Here is a 24,942-nt window from a genome sequence, read left to right as displayed (position 1 = left end):
AATGCCATTTAACAAATTCAAATATATAATGAAGAGAACTGATATGTAAATGTTACATAATTTTATAAAGTAGTGTTTTTCTTTTAATTTATCACTTTGGAATGTGAAAGACATCGGGCTCGATAATCAATGATGTGATTTGTTTAGACATGGCGCTTATTTTAGGAGTTGGAGCTGGTTTCTTTACGTTAGCATTGTTGTGGGCCTTCACCTTGTTTGTATGTGTGTTGTTTGCTAAAGCCCAAGGCGCACTTCAGTAAGTTGAAGATGAATAGTTGATAAAACATTCACATTCTTCATTTATGTTTCAGGAAATGTTCAACCTGCTCAGACATGACAATTTTGTATTCCAGTAGGCCTATTGTATACTTTATTGTATATTTAAATTTACGATGCTTTATGGTGTATTTCAGTATACTAGTATGTTTTATTGTGTATTTCAGCAAAGTATTCTTTGTTGTCAGTTGATTATTTCAGTACAGTATGCTTTACTGTATATTTCATTACAGTATATTTTCATGGTTTTATTGCCTATTTCAGATATGCTGGGGTTGCAGCTGTCCTAGTATCAGGGTTGGTGACTCTGATCTTGGTAGTGTTACCAAGGGAACCAAAAGTACCAACAGATGAACAAACAGCCATTGTGAGTTAATACACAAAAATCTGTGAGAAATACCTTCTATTCCAGTAATGCATGTAATCAATGAATCTAAAAAATATTTACTATAAGTTTGAGTTGTTATTACAAATTTATTTTGCATTTAAACGTAACTTTCTACCTCGTCACCCTGGTTTATATAGGAAAATGATTTCCTACTGTATTTTGGGGTTGTAAAACATCGGTTGGTGGGTAGGGTTTTATATATTTCATTCAATATGCTTCCGGGTTATATCAAATTATATTATGAAATTTACAGTGTAACCAGAGTTGCCTATCCAGGGAATCTAGATGGTGTTAGTTGTGGTGTTGTTGTGTTGAGAAGGGTGCTAAAAGAATAGCTTGAATTTTTTTTTTTACACTAGTCTTAGATAAACAAGAGGCAATTAATTTATAAATATAATGAGCCCTTTACAATTCACAAACATTGATTCATATTTTAGACTTTTGGTTGATAATATAATAAATAATAATAGAAAAGTATCCTTGATAACTTCCCCTACAGTTCCTCTATGTTTGGACTTTTTAGCTATTGATGTTTCTCTCTCTATTCCAGATATATGACTATACAATAATATACCGGTACCTGTTGATGTCAGGATGTCTCTTATTTCTTCTGATTGGACTCGGTGCTTACCTCGGTACGCATGTAATGGAACCAGTTTACGCAAAGTCGTTACGCAGACTGCGATGAAGCTGAAGGAATTTTTATAATTTTTTATGGACATATCAAAAATGTTTGGCTTAGATTTAAATTGTATGGAATGGAAGTTTGTAGAGTTAGTGCTGAAAATTTGTGAAAATGATGACTGTGTACTAACATTTGTCAGTTGTTTACATTAATTTGCAGATTTCATTTTACATGTATTCCATTTAAATCAGGTTGTGTTTCATCCATTACTGCTATATTATTCTGATCATGCTAAACATGAAGTCAACATAGAATTTTATTTATTTTTATTAAAATAGTGCAAACTTATTTAATATGTTGTTGTATATAGTCTTCTTCACTGAGCTTTGCAAAATGGAAAATCTTCTTAGACTTACAATAAAATTTTCCAAAAAAAGTTTATTTAATTCAATTAATTGTATCTCAGATAGAGGATAGATTTGATGTTCACAATATCAGCCTTTGTCCTAAAACTTTAACACTGCCACATTCAGTCTTGATTTTATTGAATGTGTTTTTTGGAGAGTAGCATCTCTGTAAGATATTCAAGTACATGTAAATGATATTCTTTCAATGTATTTGTTGTTATACATCCTTTGCAATGAATTTTTCACTCATATACGACACATAGAGACACAACCACCTGCCAGTGGAGAGTTGCAAATTTTGACCTATACTTAGCACTTAGGGTCATTGAGCAGCAAAGGATTTTTACAGAGCTGCCAACATTCTGAAATGACAAATAGGAAGGCGGGATCTAGGGACCACCTAAGCCCCCTGACGCTGAAGATGTTTTGTAAATGAACATGCAATCTGAGGCATGATTGTTTCCATTTTGTTTACTTTAAAACATTGACATGAATGTGACTGGCCTTCTAAAACCGAAACCATGATACAAGCAAACATTGTAAGAATTATGAATATATTATAATGTAGAAACTATGGACTGCCAGCTATGAAAATACCGGTATTATAAACTTTGAATGAGAAAAACTGAAATCGGAGGAATATAGAGAGAAATCGTAAGGCGTATTTTAGACGCTGATTTATGTACGCCTTACGCCAAAATCGTAAGGGTTGGCAGCTCTGTTTTTATCATGCCATAGCATCTACTGTGACACGAGACTTAATTGTTTATGTGGTCTCATCCAAAGCACTGGTCTATGTTCCACAGTGGGATTCGAACCCACAAGAATGAACTCCTTACAAGTACTCCTCAACTCTAGAGCAGATGCTCTATCACTGTGCAATGCGGACTGTTCATATGTAAAAACGTAAATCGTTTTTGCTGTTGAGCTTGACATTACTGTGGATTACCATTTTTTGTGTCATGTTTTCACAAGGTAATTATTTGGTATTTATGAGCGATTTTTTTTTCTTTATACAAAATTTGATTATTGTCGGGTAAAATCTGAAAACAGAGATGTTTGTAAAACACTTATGCCCCCACACCCTAATGATTCAGGAATTTTTCCAAGTCCAAGGGGCAAACCTCTATTCAGAATTGCTTGATCATACCCAAAACAGAACTTGACCTAGATATTCTGATAAATCTGTATATTAAATTTTATTTCAATATAAGCAAGCTCTGCAAAGAAAATGAATGAAATTGAAACTGCAAATAATTGGAATCTCTTTAAGTCAAGGGGCATAACTCTGTCATTCATGGCTCGATTGTACCCAAGCTGGGGAAAAAATTCCATAAATCCTATATCGTAGTTAAAGCAATATGAGCTGCATTTTTGAAAATTATATTTTGCTGTTAAAATGTGTTATTATGATAAATTTGTATGTAACTTATACCTTTATGATCAATTAGACTAAAATAAAGCAGAAGAAAGACTTCTAAAACAATCCATTCAATACAGCTTTATATAAGAAATCATAATTGTACAGGACAACAATAATGTAATTTTGATTAAATCAAATTCTTCCATTGCAAATATGAACAAAGAAGTTTATTAACGTAATTTTTTCTGTCATTGAAATAGTTATTTACAGTTTTACAACAAAAAATTCCGACATCAAAGTTGCAGCTCATATTGCTTTAAATCTTTTCCCTTTTATTTATTTATTTATTTTTTTTTTTGAATGGGTATATAAAAAAATATCAACCACCTTATATACTTTAATCATTTATTTCATAACAAAGGAACAACTACTAAATAAATTAAGCTACAAATAATTCATAATTTTTACTAACATGCATTCACAAGAACATTTCATATCATTCTTAAAAACAGCTGCATTACTAAAACTGCATTTAGTTACAGAATTTTACAAGTATGCAGAGTTCTAAAGCATTTGCAACCTTTGGCTACACATTGAATTAATTGCCACAATTGACCCCTTTGGAATTCATTTAAGTCTTAAATCATCTGATAAACATCAGCCTTCAGAGTTCTTAGAATCAGTTACCAATATTAAATTCATTTAAATGATTTGTAAGCATTGATAAAAGTAGACAAAAAACATAATTGACACACTGTAAGTGAGTTGGAAATAAAAATGAGTAAATGGATTTAAAAAAAAAATGTGGAAAAAAAACATTTTCCAAGTTGTTGATGTTAAACCAGTGACTAAATAAAACCTTCACCATAGCTGAACTTTTAAACTTTCTTACACCGAGATGGGTGCATTTGAAAGTAACTTGTAATTTGCAGAACAAGTGAAACTTTAAACTAAGAGACAATTGTCCTGTGTTTTAGGACTTTATATGCAACAAGTTGTAGTTTGCAGAACAAGTGAAACTGATTTAATAAACAACTGTCCCAGGTTTAAGGACTTTATATGCAACAATTCTGGGATTCTAAAACAATATAAGGCCAATTCACATATTTAATTTAAATGTAAAAAACAGGTAAATCATTAAATCCAAATTAACTAGTAATTTAGATTTTAATACACTGTATTTGTAAAACAAAGGCATATTTTTAAAAAAATTGCATGTCCATAGGCAGTATTGAACATCATGAAAAGACTACAGTTATACATACACACCAATAAATAAAAGTCCTACAATAAATAAATATAGAAGCATTTTACGACTTATCTGTATCTCTGATATGTTGGCCATGTTTGTGTGCTGATAATGGCCCCCGGTGGGAGTGACACCGGGATGGCCTGCATGGCTACACCTGACTGGGAGGACACGATGATATTCTGGTTCTCCTGGTTAGCTTGGCTCCTCCCCGGAGACTGGGTGGGGGAGGTTATCACCTGTAAATTGGTGTCCACTATCTGTTCTCCTGCTGATGAGCTAGCTATTGCTGTCAGTTGAATGGGAGCTCCTGGAATATGATTGGAGGGCAGAAAATGAGCTCCAGATAAGGTCTGGCCAAGATGGCTGAACTCAATAGTGGAGTGAGCAGTGGAGAGATTCTGAACTTGTACCATTGCTGCTGCAGCACCTGTTCTGGGTGTTACAGTGGCTAATTCACCTAAGCTGCTGCGATATTCCTGGACTGGTTGTAAGGAGTGAGTTAACTCACTCATGGCTTGTGTCAGCAGATCTGCTTGTGGCATTCCTTCTGTTCCACTGGGTTGCTGAATGCAAGCAACAACTCCATTTTCTGAATCAACAAAACGGACTAAATGCTGCACCTGCTGTGGTTGATGCTCTCGTGTCTGATGGGGCTCTTGAGGGGGCTGAACTTCCTTGATGTCAGATTTTGAAATCTTTGGAGTGTAGCCCTGTTCAATGACTGTGTCTGGGTGTTTCTTGCGCTGATGTTGGGTGAGCTTAGCTTTACTTGCGTACTGCTTGTGGCAGTATTCACATGAGTGTGGCATTGTTGTTATACTCCCTACTGTCTGGGAGTATGTAGGGTTTGGTAAGCCAGGAATGTCTATGACCTTTTTCCGAGCACTCACAGGCAGAATAGACCCTGGATGATTCTTCAAGATGTGGGCTTTTCTCTTTGAGCTGGACTTGTAAACCTTCTCGCAGTACTGGCAGTAATAATCTTTTTGGGTTTTCAGTATTGGCAGGTTGAGTTCAGGAACAGACTCCATGTTGATATCAGGATGTCTCTTAGCCAGATGGTTGACCAACATTCCTCTTCTCTTAAAGCCCAACATACATAAATGGCACTTGTAAATAAATCTGTGAAAATCTGTGGGTGAAACTTTTGGAACAAACTTCTTTGAGGAAATGTTATGCTGACTCACAGGTTTAGCCTCTTTATCACCGGCATGCATTCGTCGAATGTGCTCCTTGAGTTTGTCTTTTCTCTTGAACTGCCTTCCACAAGTCTCGCACATAAACTCCCGATGACTTGAATGCCTCAGCATGTGCAGTTTGAGCTTGTCTGGACGTGGAAACACTTTCTTACATTCTGGGCAAGGATATTCCTTGTTTGAGTGAAAACTTCTTAAATGCTTTCTCAGTGATAAGAAATCCTCAAACTGTCTTTCACAGTCTGGACATTTGTAGTATCCATTGACGCAGTGTTTAACTACATGCGATTTCATGGCATTAGTGTGATCGAATCCTTCATGGCAAACTGGACAAGTGTAATATTTCTTGTCGCTGTGGATCTTTAGATGACAGGATAAGGCAGAGTTGTTCATGAAGCGTTTATAGCAAACGTCACACTGCAGTGGTTTTGTTGAGTCATCACCATGGCAAAGAATATGTCTCTGAAGTCGCTCATGCGTATAGAAGGCTTTACAGCATTTGTCACACTTGAATGGTCTCTCTCGTAGGAATTTATACTTTGACGTTCCATGCTCTGCAGCATGCTGTATCAGCATTTTCTGGTCATTGAACTGCATCTGGCAGACTGGACAAGCTAGGACACTTTTATCGACTTGTACGTAGTTTGTACCGGACCCGTAAGTCACGGTTTCGCTGCTGGTGATGGCGTATTGCTGCACCTTCTCCAGATCTATATCCTCTGCTGCGTGTACCAGTATGTGGAGATTTAAAACGTTAGAGTTTTCAAATGAGAGGTGGCAGTGGTTACATTCCCAGTCATTTCCTGCACCTGAGCCCTTTCCTTTCCGTCGATACAAGTTCATCAGGTTCTTCCTGATTTGTTCTGGATTTTGTCGGTTTTTGTATTTCTTCAAGGTCCTGAAATTAAAAATTGAAGATGCTTTATCACTGCAACACTTGAAGACCAGATTAACGGAATTGCTCAGACTAAATGTGAATGAAATAATGCCTTAAGACACATTTGAAATTTGAGGAATATTTAGATAATTTATTACATACTTGTTCAAGTAAAAACTTGTAGATTTTTTCTTCCACATGTATGTTTCACCTATATCCTGCAATAAAACAAAAAAGCTATCTCTATAAAAATCCCTTTCTTATAATTACAAATCTTGCATTTGAATTAAGACCTAATAAAACAAGAACCTCAGGGAATAAAAAAAATTTAGAGGCTATGCATTCAAGAGCAGAGTACGATTACACCTGTTTCAGTACCTTTGTCTTTTTGGGTGGCTTCACTTTCTTAGCTCTATCAAAAGCTGTGGAGGTAGAGGCCTCCATCTGACCCTCGGGCACCACCTCTGTGGTGTACTGTTGTGGTGCCGGAGGAGTATAGGTGAATGGCTTAGAGGTGTCCTTCATGGTGGACGTATTGACCTCGTGAATCATTATGTGCTTCTGTAGTGCCATCTGTGTTCTGAAGGACTCAGTACACTCGTAACAACTGTACTTATTCTCCTGGTCATCAAGCCCTGGAATACACATGTGAGGATTAAATGAACAAACAATAAAATAGAAATTTATGATAATTCAGTTTTTATACCTTTTCTTTCAATTTTTTCTCTCCAACTTTTACACAATGATCATACTATGTACATGTAATATCATAAGCTTTTTTCCAAATATGTACTGGCTTTTTAAAAATTTTCATCTGACGCTAGAGAGGTATTGCAAGAAAAATTTGTGAGAAAGCTATGAGATATACATGTATATATAGTCTCTACATTCTGAGCCTTGCATTGTTTAACTTACTCTGAATATCTTGGTCAGTGATCTCTAGCTTTGGAAATCCAAATCTTTCTGCATAGTGTGGGGCATACCAGACCTGTTTTCCAAAATTCAAATCAACATAAACTTTAAAATCATTTTAGATCATTTCTAAAGCGGATAAGGAAGAGGAAAATGACACTTCTAAAGTGATATCTTGTAATAAGGTAGTCTTCACATGTAAGAACACAGCTACAAACCTTAATTTCTGCTTTTGCTTCAATGTTGCGTGTAACAGTAAAATAAATATCCAGGCCGTACTGATAGGCCACACAATTCTGCTCTGCGTAACTCTCGGCGGGTCGTACGAACATCATCCAGTTACACTTGTTCTCATCTGACGTGTCAAAATAACTGATATCTCCCTCGCCTCGCTCAATCTGGTAAAGATGTATATAACACTTCATAGTCTTCAGAATAATTTATACTCTACCTTTATTTTCACAAGTTCAAGTCAACTGTGTTTATGTTATAATTAAAGTCTAAATGTTTTATACTGTCAGGAATATTAAGCAGTCAATCCAAATATTTTAGTCTCTTCCCCTTCCAATGATATTTTCTTGAAACTTTTTCAACAAATCTTTTAGAGAAGGAATTTTGTAATCTAATAACTTAATTGATTTGTTGGTTTTGAACATTTTTTTATCACATATAATAAATACATGTTCTTGCAACTTGGAAAATCCTTTCCCTGAATAGTACCGTATAAGTAGAATTTTTAGCGAGGATTTAACTTTGGCATTATTAGCGAGGGTGCCAAGATAGCTAAAATTTAATATCGCTAATTATTAATATCGGTTTATTTGTAATATGTTCTTTAGTGAGCTTTTTAAAAATTGCTAAAATTACATCTCGCTAAAAATAAATTACCAATTTTTAAGGTTACATCGCTATATTTGCATCTCACTAAATTTTCCATTTATACGGTATGAAGATTATAATGATCATCGTGAAAAAAATAATTATGATTAATGAAAATATGCAGATATATATGTTCATTTATATATATAAGTGAAAGATACATGTATTTCTAATACACTTATTACAAACTTAATTTAACCTTGCCAATTGTTAGTCCTTCCTATACTTACAGCCAGGGGGAATTTGCTGTTAATTATATTCTCATCAGTGACAAGTTCTCCAACAAAAGGGCCAAACTGCACATTCTTCTGTATGGTTCTCTTAGCAAAGACCCCAACACTAGTTTCTGAAAAGAAAATATTATACAAGTATAATGCTGTTCTATCTTAACAGTTATGAAATGAAGAGTCTGTGATACTTCAAGCAGCAGAGGTAAAAAGAAAACTCCATTTTAAATATAACTTGAAACATCATTTTCTTAAGATAATGAGTTCCAAATCATATAGCTGAAAATTGAAACAGTGTCCCTGGAGTATACACAAATCTGTTTTGACCTTTACCTTTGACTTGGTTTGACAACAATCCAATGAGGCTGAAAACTTGAATAGAAATGACTGAACACCCTCTACCCAAGGAAACTCATTTGGTTAAGGCATGTGTATGATTGGGCCAAGGAGAGGAAGAATTTGTTTTAGACAAGTAATATTGGATACATAGAGATTGGACATAATGATCACTATGGGAGATCTACAGAGCAGGACACATATTATGAAGCCTTTTAATTCATACCTATAGGATGGAGATTTGGGTCCCCGATCCTGAAGATCTGTAACAGTGGAGGGAGACTGGACCAGGCTCGGGACAGAACGACCTTGTCAGGCACCAAGGTCAACTTGTGGGTGGGGCATTCTGTGGAGTACGTAGTAGAACAATCATCACACCCTGAAAAAAAATAGCTTATAAATTATACATCATTTATGGCATAATAGAGGGTTCTGATACATAAGTATTCCAGCATCTTGTCTTTAAATAAAACACATGTAAAATCTATTGTAGAGATACACCTTTAAAAACAAAATTCATCATAGAAGATTTCAAAGATTTCATAATGTTTGCAGGTTAGACTTACATATTTCATTGTAGTTGTATACCCCAGGCTTGTACTTTGGTTTTCTCCATGTCTGGGGTTCATTTTCCATCTCAGCAATACGTGATGATTTCCTTATCTATAACAAAATGAAAGGTCCTGAATGAATGCTTCATCTTAAAACACAGACCTGATAGTTTTTTACTTGTAGATAAGTTATCCCCTCTAACATACGAGACATACAGGAACGGGAACTGTTGATATTGAGTCCGGTTCATTCCTCTGGTTTTTCCCACTTGTCAAATGATGCATCTGAATTCCATCAAGGCCTGGCCTCAAGCTGGTATGGTGGCTCAATTGACCTGAAGAAAAACAGACAAATTACTCATACATCTTTAAGATCTCCATGAAAACATGGTGCATTTGTGAAACACTGACACCCCCATGTGGCAGCTCATAGACCAAAGTTGAAGTTTTTCAAAAGTATGTCAAACTCCAAGGTCAAGGCCAAGAGGTTGAAAATGTTAGTGCTCAAGGTAGATTTTGCAACAAGGAATACATGTGTAAAATATGAAATTTTTAGTACCAATTGTTCAAAAGTTATGTAAAGGTTGATTTTTTTTTTCAAAAGTAGGAAAATCTCCAAGGTCAAATTCATGAGGCCAAGAATGCTAGTACTCATAAAAAAATTTCTTGTTGTCATAAGAAATATATACAGTGGACCCTCATTTATCCGGCCTTTGGTTTCTAAGAATGCTGGTATCTCACCAGTAAAAAATTTTTGAAATGTTGTCATAAGAAACATATATACAAGTCAAATATAAAAGCTCTAACATCAGCTATTATGCCAACACACACTGAAAGTATGAAATATTTGCTTTATAAGTAATTTTTGTTTGCAGGCCTCAATATCAATCTTGAAATCAAACTATTCAGCTATGGATGTGTATTGTATATCTTATTCATTCACATTTTACCTATGTCTGGCAGAAGTGAATTTCCCACACCAGACGTCTCCAGGCTCTTCCCGCCAGTTGAGAAGCTGATGGCGGTAGACTGGGTGGTGTCTATCAGGGCCTCCTGGTTGTGGTGCAGTGGTTCCTTGACCATTGTGGAGTGGATTCCAACTTGGTCATCTTCTAGGATGTAGCCATGAACTGAAATGAATTAGTGCTAAATTATCTAAAAAAATAAGGAAATAATGGAATTTTCTGTGTAGCAAAAAGTTTACTCTTATCTCTGTGGCTTTTCATTTGGTTTTGAAAATGTTTGAACCATGTCTAAAATTAAATTAGTCACAAGAGAATTACTATGATTGCATTAAAGAGTTGATTCCCCTTGAAAGTCACCATTTATACCAGCACATAGTAAGTAGCTAAAGAAACATTCAAACTTTATTCACTAGAACAAATACAGTGCTATCATATAACTTAAACATCCGGAAGGCTTTGGGGGGCTGTAAGAGATATAACATTAATTATTTCTAATGATGTATTGATAATTTTATACCATGAGAGGCTGACTGATAGTTCTGCAGGTCCCTGTCATCTCTGGTAGTATCTGCATCACCACTGACAATGTCCCTGGCTATCTACAATGTTTATAGTTAATGTTTTATAAATAGTGCCTTGCTACTATGTCTCAATGACTTAAATTGGTGAAATCATTTGGTATGTAAACCCTTTAATTAACTAATCTAGCAGAGGGCCAGTCTTGTAAAGCGGCAAGCCAGAGTTCATGTTCCAGCCCAGACAAATACTATGAAAATGGAAGGAAATCAACTATCACCAATTAAACATTTCAGTGAATACAGGTACGTTACCTCCTTCTTTTTGGGAGGGAACCTGCTGCTGTCTATGGATCCCCTGGAATACGTCAGTCTCTGATCCTCATGTGCTATTGCCTCGTTTATGTTTCCATTCCTCAGGCTCTTTGGCACTGTCACTTCATTATAAGAGGTGGCATAGCCCTGGATGCTGGAAACCTGTCAATGAAATCATACATGTCAAAAGTCATTTAAGCCAACAATAAGAAAATTACTTGATCTCTCCATCACATTTTTATTTTATTAAAAGCTTATATCCTTTTAAGCTTATTAATTTTCATTATGACTCCTCTAATGCATCTAATTTTGAATAATACACAGGAGCCCCATGGTTGACTTGAGAAAATATTCTGACCCTACAAAGCTGCAGCTAAACAATATATCTCACATATGATGGATTTGCCAAAGGAAGCTCTAACCACATTTTCTTCACATATTTTAACCTCAATATCTAGAGTCAGGAAATTCAAAGTTTTTCGTGGACCCAATTTTTAATAGCAAACCAGTGCAGGTGTCAGAATGTGTTTGAGCTAACAAGGTTTGACTGTTATTAGTACATAAACTCTGTATAGCTCATACCGGTACAGGGGTCAGTATGGCGTGGGTGGGCAGCTGGTTAAGGGTCTCTGTGTGTGACATACTGGACACACTAGACGGACCAGCGGAACAGTCCACAGGGGATACAACTCTCTGTACCGTGACTAGTCTGTCTGCGTCCATCACCACATGATGCATCTGATAGCCCTGTGAAATAGCACAAAAAATAATATGGCATCAGAGATATTTACTAAGGCATTTATAACTATAGATTAACTCCAAAATATCCTCTCCACATACTTTATGCAACCGAATAAAACTGTTAATTATAAAATCTTCAAAAATATCCATTTTCAGTTCTCCATTAAAAAGTTTTTCAAAACATCTTTTTTCATTAAAAAAAAGCATTTATACCTTTTGAATTAGTCAGCTATGTGAAAAACTTCTGATTTTATTTTTTAAAAAGTCAATTTGAGAATAATTTACCATTTGGCTGATGGTGCTGCTGTCTACAGAACTGATGAGCTGCGGTCCCTCCTGAGACTGTAGACCGGAGTAAGATATAGCCTCATTATCAGTGGGGATTTCCCTGTAGGAGGTTGGGGATAGCCTATCGTAGGTCGTACTAGAAGTTGTGGGCTGGTAGAACTGCTGAGGGGGAGAGATCTGGTATGAGGACTGCTCATAGTTCCCTTGCTGGCTTCTGTAATGTGAAGAAATTTTCCTTTGAAACATGAATACAATATGAAGCTTTAAGTATGCTGCCCTTATATAATGTACCTTTACCATTGCGGTATATGTATTAGATCTAAATTATATATTTATAACAAACACAGCATGTCAGGTTATCCATCTTTTGTGACATTAGAAGCTAGAGACGTACTAGTTTTATCAACTTATCTAAAAAATTGAGATGACCACTAAATCTCCTACCTGTCATGGCCCCTGAAGTGATTGTTGTACGTGGGGTGGTTGTACAAGCTTACGGTGGTGGACGCTGTAAAGTTTGAGTGACTTGATGTGTACGTCACGTTTACCGGATATGCTTCATTGGTCGAGTCCGGAGCCATCCACTTATCTCCACTGTTGTCATCCTCCATGGTCGACAGATCAGATCAATCCACAGGATGTACACCTGTAAATGAAAATTGAGCTATAAGAAATTGGTATAACCGGCAATGTAAAAGAGGCATCTTTTAAAATTATCATTCAAGTCCATCCTTTCCTAATCATGGGATCTCTATTTTGTTTCCTCATACCCATTTTCTTACCCCTTTTTTACCTTTTTTTTCTCTGTTTCCATGGCATGCAGGTCTGCTAAAAGAACCCTGTCTCAATTTATAATTAGATCTTGGAGACTCTGACTCATTCTCTTAAAATTTTTCTTTGGTCCCACAGACTTCCAGAGATTTTGAGGTATCTCAAGGTACATGTATGCACCTGTTCCTTACGTCTTCAGTCTATATATTCAGCAATGGGATTCCAACCTGAGATGTAAGGATCAACTCCTTACATGGCATTTCTACTAGAGCAATTTAAATGCTTTCACCAATGCACCACACAGGTGACTATTACATAACTATGTAACACTGGAGAGAAGAAATGGACAACGAACCAGAAAGGGATTTGAACATGGGCCGCCTGAATCTCTAGGCAGGTTTTCTATATAACTTCAAGCTATCTCAGGCAACCAGTGATAAAACCTATTTGACCTAAATATTCTTCCATTCAGGATTCTTAAACTTAAGGTATTCCCTCCTGAACATACAGATGCAGGCTCTTCCCTAAGGCAGGTATTGCCTGTCATATCTTGGTCATAGCAATTAAGGCATCAACCGTAAAAGAAAAAGAGAAATGTCACACATACCAGACCTGGACTCGAAACCAAGACCCGTGAATCTTCAGTCGGATGTTCTACCAACTGAGCTATCTGGCCACCTGGGATCGAGCCTGTTGATCTGACTGACACATATTTTGGCGCATTAGCCAGTAACATGTTTAGAAAGTAGCAATTTGAAAGATCTCCATTAGCAAGGAATACTCAGGAAGAGTCTGGGTTATTGTCTTTGGAATGAAAGCATTAAAGAAAGGACTCATGGGACTCGGGAGTCAGGCAAATTTGAATATCAATGGCATTGGCTCACTTTTTATTCAGGTTTAGACCTGGGGACTTTTCTCAAGAGTTCAGGGAGGCAGATTCAAATTTATCTAGCTGATCTGTGGCTTCTGTTTACTTCCTGAATCATTCTATTCTCATTCAAGATTAAGTAGACTGGTTTAATTTTGCCACAGATGATGTTAAAGCCTGCCACTTCTCTAAAGATCGAGATCAGCATCATGCCACTGGAACAGAGCAGGTGAAAGCTAGAGTTGCATGGATTTGGTGTCTTCAGGGCTGCAAGATTATTAACATCCGAAGGGGGTGGACTTGCCAGTAAAAGCCTCATTCTTTCGTTGACAACTATACATCAGTTGATAGAGTACTACGTTTTGAGGGCATGTGCTGTACCAAAACTGGTTTAGTAGATTGAATCATTTTCCCCTCGTGCAGTGAAATAGGCTATAGTATATACACACCTAACTAAAGCTAGTAAAAAGGTTAACAGGAGCTTCTGCCATTCTGAAGATGACTCAGTATACATTTCCTTGTTTGTAAGAATGTTTCCATGTAAAAAGTATTAAAGAATATATAGGGGAAAAAAACTTATAAGGATTCTAACAACGTATGAATACAGATACAGCTTGGACACTAGACAATGGGATAGACTGAAAAATGGGCTCTAGTCTAAATGGGACCTGATGGGTTCTAAAAACTAGACAACAAGGTTAGTACACGTCCCAGACGGTACTAATAACCTCAGGACTATGTTACAGCGGTTTTCGATTTGTTTGACAATTCCTAAACACATGCCCTGCTTTACGTGATATTCGGACACCCCCTCGCACCAAACTTAGCCACGAATAGAATGATTTAGTCCACAAATGGAACCTACCAACATTTGGAGTGTTCCATTGCGAATCACTCAGGATTATACCAAACAGTGGGGGTCACAACATTTCATAGTATACGTGTTTGAGAGACAATTAAATAACTGTCAACCGGTTAGGCAAATCTTGATACAAACCTTCTTCAGAAAATTATTCTTTCCAGCAATTGCAATAACATTCTATTTGCACGCCTTATATTGAAAGTTTTTCTATCCTTGTCCCCCTTTTTGTTGAAGATCCATCTTTGTCGGGAAAATAACAGGTATGTTTGCGCGCGCATTCATTGTTATGCGTCATGTTTGATGGATGGCACCCTCTAAATTAAAAGTACGTGTCAATTTTAAAAATATAAGCATTGACATTGTTATACATATTCGTGGAATGAAAAGTCTAGGTCTCATTACTACACCTCTTTCTGAGATGAAAATGAAAAAAAGTGATACGAAGGGAATGAAATATGAAAGCGGAATTAATAGGAAAATTTAGGAATGTCCACATTTTAGGCTATGCCATTTTTTCAAGTTCTTCATACATCGGTGGCGGATCCAGAACATTTTAACAATAATTTTGATTTATAGATATATATATATATAATTATGTTTTTTCCCTAATGAAGGGTGGTGTTATAGTAATATGTTTTATGTGCTTTTTTTAATAAAACAAATTTAGGTAGGATTCTTCTCATATTTGTTGTATTTTTAAAAATTAATGAAATTTTCGCAGAATCAAGAATTAAGACATTAATTTATCACTGAGTGATGGTATCATTGATTGAAATTAAATTTGACCGTTTAATATTAGAGACAAGGTCAGGTCAAGGTCATTATCATTTTCCTGGACATAAATAATAAAACATTACTGTTGCCAATTATGCGATCCTTATTATACCCCCCCCCCCCCCCCCGCTTGAAAAGCGGGAGGGTATATAGTAATCGTTAATTCCGTCCGTCTGTACGTCTGTCCGTCCGTCTGTTACGCTTCGGGGTACCCATCTCTTATCTACAACTCCTCTCATATTACTGAATGAAATTTGATGCCACTTTCACAGAATCTTTATTACATATTGCCATTGTGCACCTCCTATTTTACTTTTTGATCCGACACATATTTTGGGTTTCCCGGCCACAGGAAAACATGGACTTTTTCACCAGTTATAACTATATGGGAGGCGGGGGGTATCATTTAGTGAGCTCATCGCTCACAGTACCTCTAGTTTTTATTTCAAAAGATTGAATGTTTTTCTTTTTGCATTTATAAAATGATACTACCATAAAGGGTCTATAAGATGATATTACCAAATTGACATAAATAATTTGACTAAAATAGATATTGACTAATCCGAATTTTCTCTACCTTTCTTAATTTTTTAGGATATATTAATTTATTAAGTTTATATGCTTCCTATATTTAAATTTTTCTCATTTTCACATATGGTAAAGTTACAAAATGACACAAAAACAAAAAAATTTCGATCGTTTACTTAAGAGAGAGAGAGAGAAAAAAAATTTTTTTTACGGATATTTGGCTCAAATCTGTATTCAGATTGGAAGTTTATAAAAGCTATATAACCTTGTACTAGTTTGTTTGAAAAAACATATTTGATATATTTAGGAATTTTAGTCCCTTATTATTAATTAGACTTACATTTGAAAAGTTCTTGAAGTCTTTGGTTGTGTAAGAATTAAATTACTAAATTCATTGTTCTATAATAATTTTGAGAGGCAGAAAAGAAGATATTTTCATGCGCCACCATTCCGCCAAAAATATAGACCCTGCTAGTTTTCAAACGCGGTTTACCATTTGTACAACTGTGATGAGGAAAGAAAAATACGGTCTTTTAAATCGCTTACAACTAAATATATCAGACGTATAAGCAAACGTACTTTGAATATTTCATCTTGTCGGAAACCAGAGAAGAATCCTACCTTAAATTTCGTGGAGATTTTTTTTATATTTCTCGATTGTGTTGATGGGGTCAAAAACCAGTTTGTTAAATTTGAAAAGTTTGATTAAGCATTATCAAATGATAATGCTTGTATGAAAGATGGAGATAACGAAAAGCAATCCTTTAAAACTATACTTAGGAACAAAGCAAAGAGCTCAATAAACATTAGAAGTGGGTTCAGGTGACATGGAGGAGTAAGCATCCCCTGTCAACTAGTCTCCCACCATTTACTCCTTGTCAAACAAAAAAATCGTACATACGAGGGTTGATCCAAAAGTAATGTCACAGTGTCCATATCTTTTATGTTTGGCGTCATATTATAAAATACAATATACCAAAAGATGCACAGATATAAATCTACTTAACATTGAAATTTCAATTTAATAATGTTTATTTGAATTTATTTCATAGATGTTTAAAACATAGAGCATAGGGGGTGTCGCCGCGTCACAAAAAAACGTCACCTTTTAAAGTGTCTTTTTTTAGAATGAAAAAGACAAACACATTAAAAAGATTCTAAAAAAGCACCTAATCTCCCAATTCATTTGAAAAATTGAACAAAAAATTAAATGGGATTGGTATTTGTGATCATAAACATTGTTGTTTTACTCTGTTGAATTGAACAAATTAAGGGATTGTCGAAATGGGGGAAAAAGGCTCGACGAGTTGTAATGCATTTTTGCTTCAAAATATTGGAATCATCACTATATAGCGACATTTTCGTTAATCAATCAGACTTACAGAATAAAGAATGTAAATAAGAGACATCTTAATAGATGGTTTCAGCAATTTTGGGCGGGTGATTGGTCACTGAATGATTAGCAGAGGACAAGAAGACCGAAAGATACGAGATCGGACGGAAACGTTCAATGGTGTCTGACGTTGTCAAAAAAGACAGACGTATAGGCCTAGAGTGACATGTGAATTTTTAAGTTTGTCTTAAGCTACTGTTCAAAAAATTTTGACAGTGGGCTTAATTATGTAAAGAGTGAGTGTATAATGGTACCAAAAATAAGAAAGTTGAATTGGTGAAAGTTTTTGCGAATCACAAATATTTTTTTAATATAAGAAGGGGAAACGCTTAAAAGTATGACGGTGTGTATCCGTCATACGACGTTATAATTAGATGCGGGCATTGTTTAAAATCCGATATTTTGATAAGTATATATCATATTCCTTTGAATTTTTCAGGTCTGATTTGAAATAAATAAAGCTTCCATCATGTGAAATTTTGTTGCTTTACGTCGATTTATAGCAATTTTATCAAAGTTGTGACATTACTTTTGGATCAACCCTCGTACTTCAGTGTGAAAATAATATTTTTTTTGAAAAACATTAGTCAACATTCATAAATCATGTTTGCTGACAAGGTTAAAATTATTGTTTCGATATATGGAATTTGCAAAACGTTGACTTTAAATATGATTATTGAAATCCTTGCTTTATCAACTTATTTTTTAAAAGCTCATCTTATCTTATTTTTTTAATAGCTTGAATCCTTTTAGAAATTATTTGTATGTAGAGCACGCTAGCTCATGCATAACGAATCAGCTGGGAGACTTCATATGAATTTTAAGGGTATTTTGATATAAATTAGGAGAGTTGATGATATAAAAGTTGAATTCACGACATTTATCATTAAATTTACTTGTTAAGTTTCCATTCGCCTCTTTTTCTAGTGAAAAATCAAAAAAATGAAACAGATATGCCTGATTCTGTGTTAGCTTTCAACTGATATTAGAAGGATATATCGAATCAAAGTAGAAAGGGGAAAAATGATTATATACCAGCAGACCTTGTTTACATGCAGAAGTTTCTGAATGAATTCTACTCCATAAGAAAACAAAAAAATAGGTCTGCTTATAACAATTTGTAATTCGTGTAGTTATTTACACATCGGAAATCTGACAGATTGTTGGAGAAACCACATATAGATATTGTCAATTAGAAACTCTAGTTTCTTAATTTTAATATCAGCTTTGGAGTACTCGTGTGTACAATCAGAATGTTTAAAACAAAAATATTTTTTTCAAATGACCAATGACGTTAAATTTAAAAATTCCATTATTTATTAATTTTTTTAATCATTAAAATCCAGCTGTCTAGGACGTCGAAAACCCGGATCCAGGATAATGAAACTGCTTTTAAAACTGAAATCTTTTTTGGCAATAAACTGAATAGAACAAAAAAAATCAAAAATAAAATTGCTATACTCAACAACTGCATTATCAAAGTACTGTAATCTGCAGGTGGAGAGCTAGTTTCAGTGCCAAAGTTACAAACATAATACAATTTTTTGAAATTTTAATTTAATTAAGTCTAAGTCTGTTCCATGATTTATCGTGCAGGATTGGCTGTATCAAGTGTTGAAAAAAAAGTAGGCCTTTTATTTTTATTTCTGCTATTTAGTTTTCTAAAAATTACTTAAAATGGAGCTTTTAAGTTCCCACATTTGATTTGAACCACTTATCAATTATATTATTGTTGTACTGTATTCCTAAATTTTCTCCTTCACCGGTTGAGTGATTGGTAAAGAAAAAGTCTTGGTAGATCATTCACAGGGACCCGCTATGTATCTTTGTAAGGATTTTTATGTACTTCAGAAACCATAAATTATTCGAAAATTTTAATCATGTACATTTAACCATTAGTGAGTACAATGTAAACTTAATGGCTTCGCCCGTAATTTGAAATTTGGAAATCCTTTACAATGTATCTATGTACTGTGTATAAGACTTACAGTTACTGAATCATACTGTTGCCGTGAGGCCTAACTCCGACCTGTCCAGTAAACATCTAATCAATACTTGACCATTTTACAGTCCTGGTCCTGCATATTACACGACCATGATGGCCCTGTGATGTAAGTACCGACATTCACTGTCCTCTACGGTAAGAAACACGCCATGTGAGGCCACGCAGATTTAATTACTTAATCCGTTTAGACCAATAAAATATTGTTATTCTAATGGAATTGTCCTGGAACTGGTGATAAAACAAATACATGCATGCATTCAGAAACATCTGTTTGGAGTTAATTTTATTTCAATATATCATCTTGATTTTTAAATAAAACCAAAATTTTAATTGGTCTAGGTATGATATGGTTTTTTTTTTTTTTTTTGGTTTGTTTGTTTTTGAAATTTCATATTTAAGTATTGAAGACAACGTATACATATGTTGAAAATCTGGTTAGCAGGTTAAAGTAAAGTACTGTTAATAAAAGACTTTATGAAACAAAGTGAGACGAATCAAGTGTGATTAGACAGTGAAACACATTTTGTATTGCATGGAATACTTTTAATAATTTTTTTTTTTTTTTTTTTTTTTGTTTACAAAACCACATAACTCTATCTAGGTGTGCTTAAATAGGCATTGTTTTAATCGTACTAACATACAGGAGTTTTATTTTGTAGTTTGTTTGACTGATTAAAGTAAATATTTAAATAAATCAAATGAAGAATAATATATAAATTAAATTGTATTGTTTTATGGACTTTTGAGCTTGAAAACTGTTCGTTATCTCCATATATTTCATGTACATGCTTGCATATGTTTTGCAACTGCATTTTGATAAGAATGTTCGATGAAAACGAAAAAAAAAATATTAATCCAAGATGAGCATGTGAGTTTTTTTAAGAATTGAAATAATTTTTATCTCAGATTAAGTACAACCGTATAACATAACTTGCACGAATCACGGTAGTTAGACATTTGGCCTAACCCTCAAAAGGCGTCATTAATGTTTCAGTTAGAAGGTAATTGTTTTATCTATCTCTACGAGCTTATTATCGCTTTTATGGTACCCTTGTTGTTTTTATTGTATTAAGTACCACTGAATAAGACTTCCGAATGGAAACTTGCATTTCGTAATCCTTGGTATTGCTTCTTAGTGTGAATACTGTAAGAATTATGATTACCTTGCGCCCAAAAATAATGTAACACGATAGCATTGTAAACTCATTTATACATAGGCAGGTGTTAAAAAGTATAATGGATTCAGAAAGAAAATGTTTCCTTCGGACATACTTTTTGGGATACAGACGGAATTTAAAAGTTTTAGGAAGAGAAGTGTGTTTGAATAATTTTACTGATGACGGACGATTACACTGACGCAATCATCACCATGTGAGTACAGTTTAACATTTTTAAAGACGTACTTTTCTAAAAAGAAAAAAGGGTCCCCAAATTCTATAGCAACTGTATTGCTGAAAAGATACAAAAGATATCAAGACCGTCTGTAAAATGAAATTTTGGAATTCAGCGTTATGCTATAAAAGGTTTTAAACTTGGAATTATACAGTCAAGGTTCAAGATATTCTTAAAGTGGTTGTTACATGGAAGACCGAAATCATATAGAAGGAAAATGTTGAGTACACTGTATAAATAATTAATGAGTGAAACATGATTTGATACAACATACAAAACTACATATTTACTAGAATATGAAATAATGCAACAAATTTTTCAAAAAGGTAAAAAAAAACCCACCAGATTGATTCAACTAATTTCCATATGATTATGAATTTAAACATACGGAAAACCATTCCTTAAATCTAGCACAGTAAAGAAAGATTTTAAATAAATAATTTAACTTATTACCACATTGCAATTATCTATTTTATATGAAAAAAAACACTATAGAAGTGGTCATAAATCATGATCTGAGAGTTAACGAACTGCTGAATCAAACGCGAGATCCAAAGTTTGCATGAAGACTTTCATACTTCATTTTAAACCTAAAGGTAATTGATGAGTAAAAGAGTGATAATCCAGAATAATTTTAACAGATCGCCTTTCAAGTAAATGTAGTGTTGTTGTCTTGCACAGCACGAAAAACACGATAATTTGAAACGATCAATATCTCAATTCCAAATGGTAGAAAGGCTACAAATACTGTATTATACTGATATGATTAAAAAAATATCATTATGAAAAGATACAGACATATCGACTTCTCAATTTTTTCCCCTAATTTACGTAGAATTTGAGAAGCCTTGACCTTCATGGAATTTAATGCATCTTTTACAGTCAGTAGCAAATGGAATTTCACAGTTTGAAGGAAACTTCAAAACTTGATTCTACTTGACACTTGTTTTCATATTTATATTCTGAAAGGAGAAGATTTCTTAAACATACTTTAAATAAATAAAGTCGATGAATTGTCAATGTTGTTTTGGCTGTTAAAGATGTCATAATTTAGTTCTGTACATTGGCTCAGTCCATGGTGCTACCCCTTTTGCCTCGTTCGAAAACTCTTATACGAAAACGTATAACCATGATACACATGGTTATAAATTTGTACGCTTAATGTGATAATGTATGTGATAATAAAAATATATATTTTACTCATGCTGGTTGGCAGAAACTCAGAATTTAACTTTTACTGTGACATTACATGGCCGACCCATTTGGAAATAAGCTCTCGAGCTTGAATTGTATAAATAGTTACTTCTAAAAAATTGGTTATCTGATTATTTATATATTCACAAACCTATATTAAATTATTTTTTTTCCCAAGTATTATCTTTCAAACGATTCTGTAAAATTATGTGCATATGTTTTATGTATGATATGATACAGAAGAAATGATGAGGATGATCAAGTTTTGTTAGCTTAAAAAATGCTGGAACAAACGTGACAGCCTATGTTTGCATGAAGAACTGAATTCAAAATCCTAATGTACTCATCGTATAATACTTGATTATCCGGAATAATGTTTCTTTGATCGCCTTACAGGATCATGGAGGTGTTTTGTTACTTTCTTGCATGTGTCGAAAAAAAAAACACGCAGAATTGATCATAATTTTGATCACAAACTTTTTGAAAATGACTGAATTGTACCGGGGTGATTCATATTTAGAACTGATTACAGAACGATTATCAATTGAGAAAACTAGATTTTATCGTCAATTAAGTCCTTATCACATCAAATATAAAATCAGGAGGAGGAAATTCTTCAAAATCATATGCTAGTTTTAAATAATTTTGATATTCCCAACAACCGAAATGAATTTGAATTACCATGTCTATATTGGATTCCGAAACTTCATAAAAATCCTTACAAACAAAGATACATAACTGGTTCCAGTCAATGTCCCTCCAAGTCTTTTTCTTTAGTCCTCACTCAAATAATAACTGTAGAGAAGGAGGAATCCAGAAGTATTGTGCAACAATGATTCGAAAAGTGAATGTTTATACGATGTGGATACTTAAAAATTCCAAGAAACTTTTGGAAATTTTGAAATGACAAAATTTTACCAAAAAAATCAACAGCATAAAGACCTGCGACTTTTCAACTTATTATACAAGCATCCCTAAGTCTTTTTGACATATTAGCAGACCTATTTTTGTATTCATATGCAGCAACATTTTTTCAAAATCCTATACGTGAAAAGATGAAAAACACTTGCTTTAGCTTTCAGCTGGACATTAAGATACCTCAGTACTGTCAATTGACTACTAGTATAGTTATTTTTATTTTCGTGTCGATAAGATATATCCCGATGAGCTTGAAATAATAAATACCATAGATTCTGTCACATATGTTTCATATTTGGGTATTTTATTAGAAAAAGACGTGATAGGTAATCTAACATCCAACTTTATGATAAACTTGATGACTTTAACTTTTAATAGTCAGCTTCCCTTACATGTATTCAAGCAGCAATATACATACTGTGCCTTCATCAATTGCATACGGGGTTTCTATGTCTATCAGTGATTCGATACATGCTCTACATATGAATTATTTCTAAAACGAGGTTAATTATTGACAAAAATTAAAGTCAATGATACAAGAAAATTAGCTGTCTCGTTTAAAATCATCATTTTGTATGTTCTATGGTCGATACAATGACCTTGTCAGCAAATACAATCTTTCAATTAGTAAAATGCTGACTGACGTTTTCAATAGTAACTGTATGGCCATGTTTACACACTGCATTGTTAACGGATTTTTCTGTTATTTCCCGATCATGACAAAGAGCACATGATGCGGGTGTGACCGGTTGGCAGGGGGATGCTCACTCCTCCATGGCACCTGATCCCACCTCTGATTTTTAGAGGTCTGTGTTTGCTCTGCTCCATAATTAGTAATGTTTTGACCTTGAAAGCTGTGCGTTATCTTCATATAATTTCATAAAAAAAAGAAACATTGGAAATGAAAAATGCAGTAATTATAAAACCTAATTATAAATTCTTCAAATTCTGTGCACTTTTTTAAAGATTTTATTTTAAAGATTTTTGCTTAAAACATAGTATATTTTAAAATTCAAGAAACAATTTTGCATTTTGATTTATAGAGTTTTTCTCTTTATATTAATTAGTTTAAATTTTCAACACTAAAAATACAGTACTAGTTAACTTTCTTCTTTATATTTATATTTTTTTATTATATCAACTTTAAAACATTTTAGATTTAATATTTGCGTAAATTTTACTCAAAAATCATATTTTTAAATAATTGCAACACGATTTTCATTATACGTCATATGTTATATATCATTTTAATTTTTTTCTTCAAATATTCAAATTGACTAAAAATCCACGAAGAACGATACTTTCTAGTGCGACATTTAAATGGCAATTTCCTCATCAAAGTGATTGTAACATATATGAATTCTAGTTATTTTTAATTGGAAGAAATACACCACAAAAATACCCTATTAGAGTTATTATTTTATAAATTTCTTCGGGTAAAATACGGAAATAAAAATTTGATACAATTTTTGAATGTTTTATGAGGCAATTCATGAATTCTTATTTTAAAGACCCATTTTATGTTTATATATATGCAAAGGCGATTACAATGGGTCTTTTTATACATGTAAATGACATATATATTGCATGGGGAAGCATATCGGGGAGTCTTTATTATAACACATAATTTAAATCTTATACATGAAAACAAAAGTCATATAACTTCTTTATACAAATTTCATATTAAAAACCCCTTATTTAGAGAGCTATACAAAACTTGGATGGCCAGGATGAAAACCAAGATAAAAAACATTTTTTTTTCAAAGTAGAAAAACCTCTGGAAACCTTTTGGCACATATATTGCTTTATATATATGAATTATGTTTAATAGAAAATTTTAATAAAATTAAAGCATATTTCTCGTGCTATTCGAACACATTAAATGTCACGTGAGTTTAAACCTCTAATTTCATTGGATAACTTTATTTCATCAAAGTGATATTTTCCGTAATCTCCGTATATAATCAAGTTGTTATTCCATTTCCCTTTACCTAGGTATTTATATAATATTATTTGTTAAGGTACAATGAAGCGCATTGAAGTGGTAAAATTTTCTGTTTGGATGAAATACACACATTTCAAAAATAACCCTATTCAATCGAGTTATGATATTTATAAATATAA

At 33.8% G+C, this 24,942-nt stretch overlaps 2 protein-coding genes across 4 annotated transcripts; one reads left to right on the top strand and one right to left on the bottom strand.

Annotated features, from left to right (window-relative positions):
- The first annotated feature begins 118 nt into the window (after positions 1-118).
- LOC134233994 (transmembrane protein 218-like) lies at positions 119-1,637 on the top strand. Its single transcript, XM_062716057.1, has 3 exons — positions 119-256; positions 541-643; positions 1,215-1,637. The coding sequence occupies exons 1-3, from the start codon at positions 150-152 to the stop codon at positions 1,350-1,352; spliced, it is 348 nt and encodes a 115-aa protein (XP_062572041.1). The 5' UTR covers positions 119-149; the 3' UTR covers positions 1,353-1,637.
- A 1,819-nt stretch (positions 1,638-3,456) lies between these two features.
- Positions 3,457-14,888, bottom strand: LOC134233991 (PR domain zinc finger protein 10-like). Of its 3 annotated transcripts, none has more exons than XM_062716052.1 (16): positions 14,750-14,888; positions 12,558-12,759; positions 12,111-12,327; positions 11,667-11,831; positions 11,085-11,246; positions 10,772-10,853; positions 10,240-10,419; positions 9,506-9,624; positions 9,305-9,401; positions 8,965-9,117; positions 8,406-8,521; positions 7,515-7,694; positions 7,300-7,372; positions 6,763-7,019; positions 6,547-6,602; positions 3,457-6,405 (listed from the first exon to the last, which is right to left on the bottom strand). In XM_062716052.1, the coding sequence occupies exons 2-16, from the start codon at positions 12,722-12,724 to the stop codon at positions 4,377-4,379; spliced, it is 4,053 nt and encodes a 1,350-aa protein (XP_062572036.1). In that variant the 5' UTR covers positions 12,725-12,759; positions 14,750-14,888; the 3' UTR covers positions 3,457-4,376. The 3 variants fall into 3 exon arrangements, with proteins under 3 accessions (XP_062572036.1, XP_062572034.1, XP_062572035.1); XM_062716050.1 differs by having other exon boundaries at positions 3,458-6,405; positions 9,497-9,624; XM_062716051.1 differs by lacking the exon at positions 14,750-14,888 and adding an exon at positions 14,618-14,675 and having other exon boundaries at positions 3,458-6,405; positions 9,497-9,624.
- Positions 14,889-24,942: the final 10,054 nt, after the last annotated feature.

The sequence above is a fragment of the Saccostrea cucullata genome, unplaced genomic scaffold (genome assembly GCF_032062105.1).
Source record: "Saccostrea cucullata isolate Sc308-1 unplaced genomic scaffold, CSIRO_AGI_Scuc_v1 ctg81, whole genome shotgun sequence".
Lineage (NCBI taxonomy): Eukaryota > Metazoa > Mollusca > Bivalvia > Ostreida > Ostreidae > Saccostrea > Saccostrea cuccullata.
Note: the sequence above shows the minus strand (reverse complement) of the source record. Positions and strands in the feature narration are given on the sequence as shown.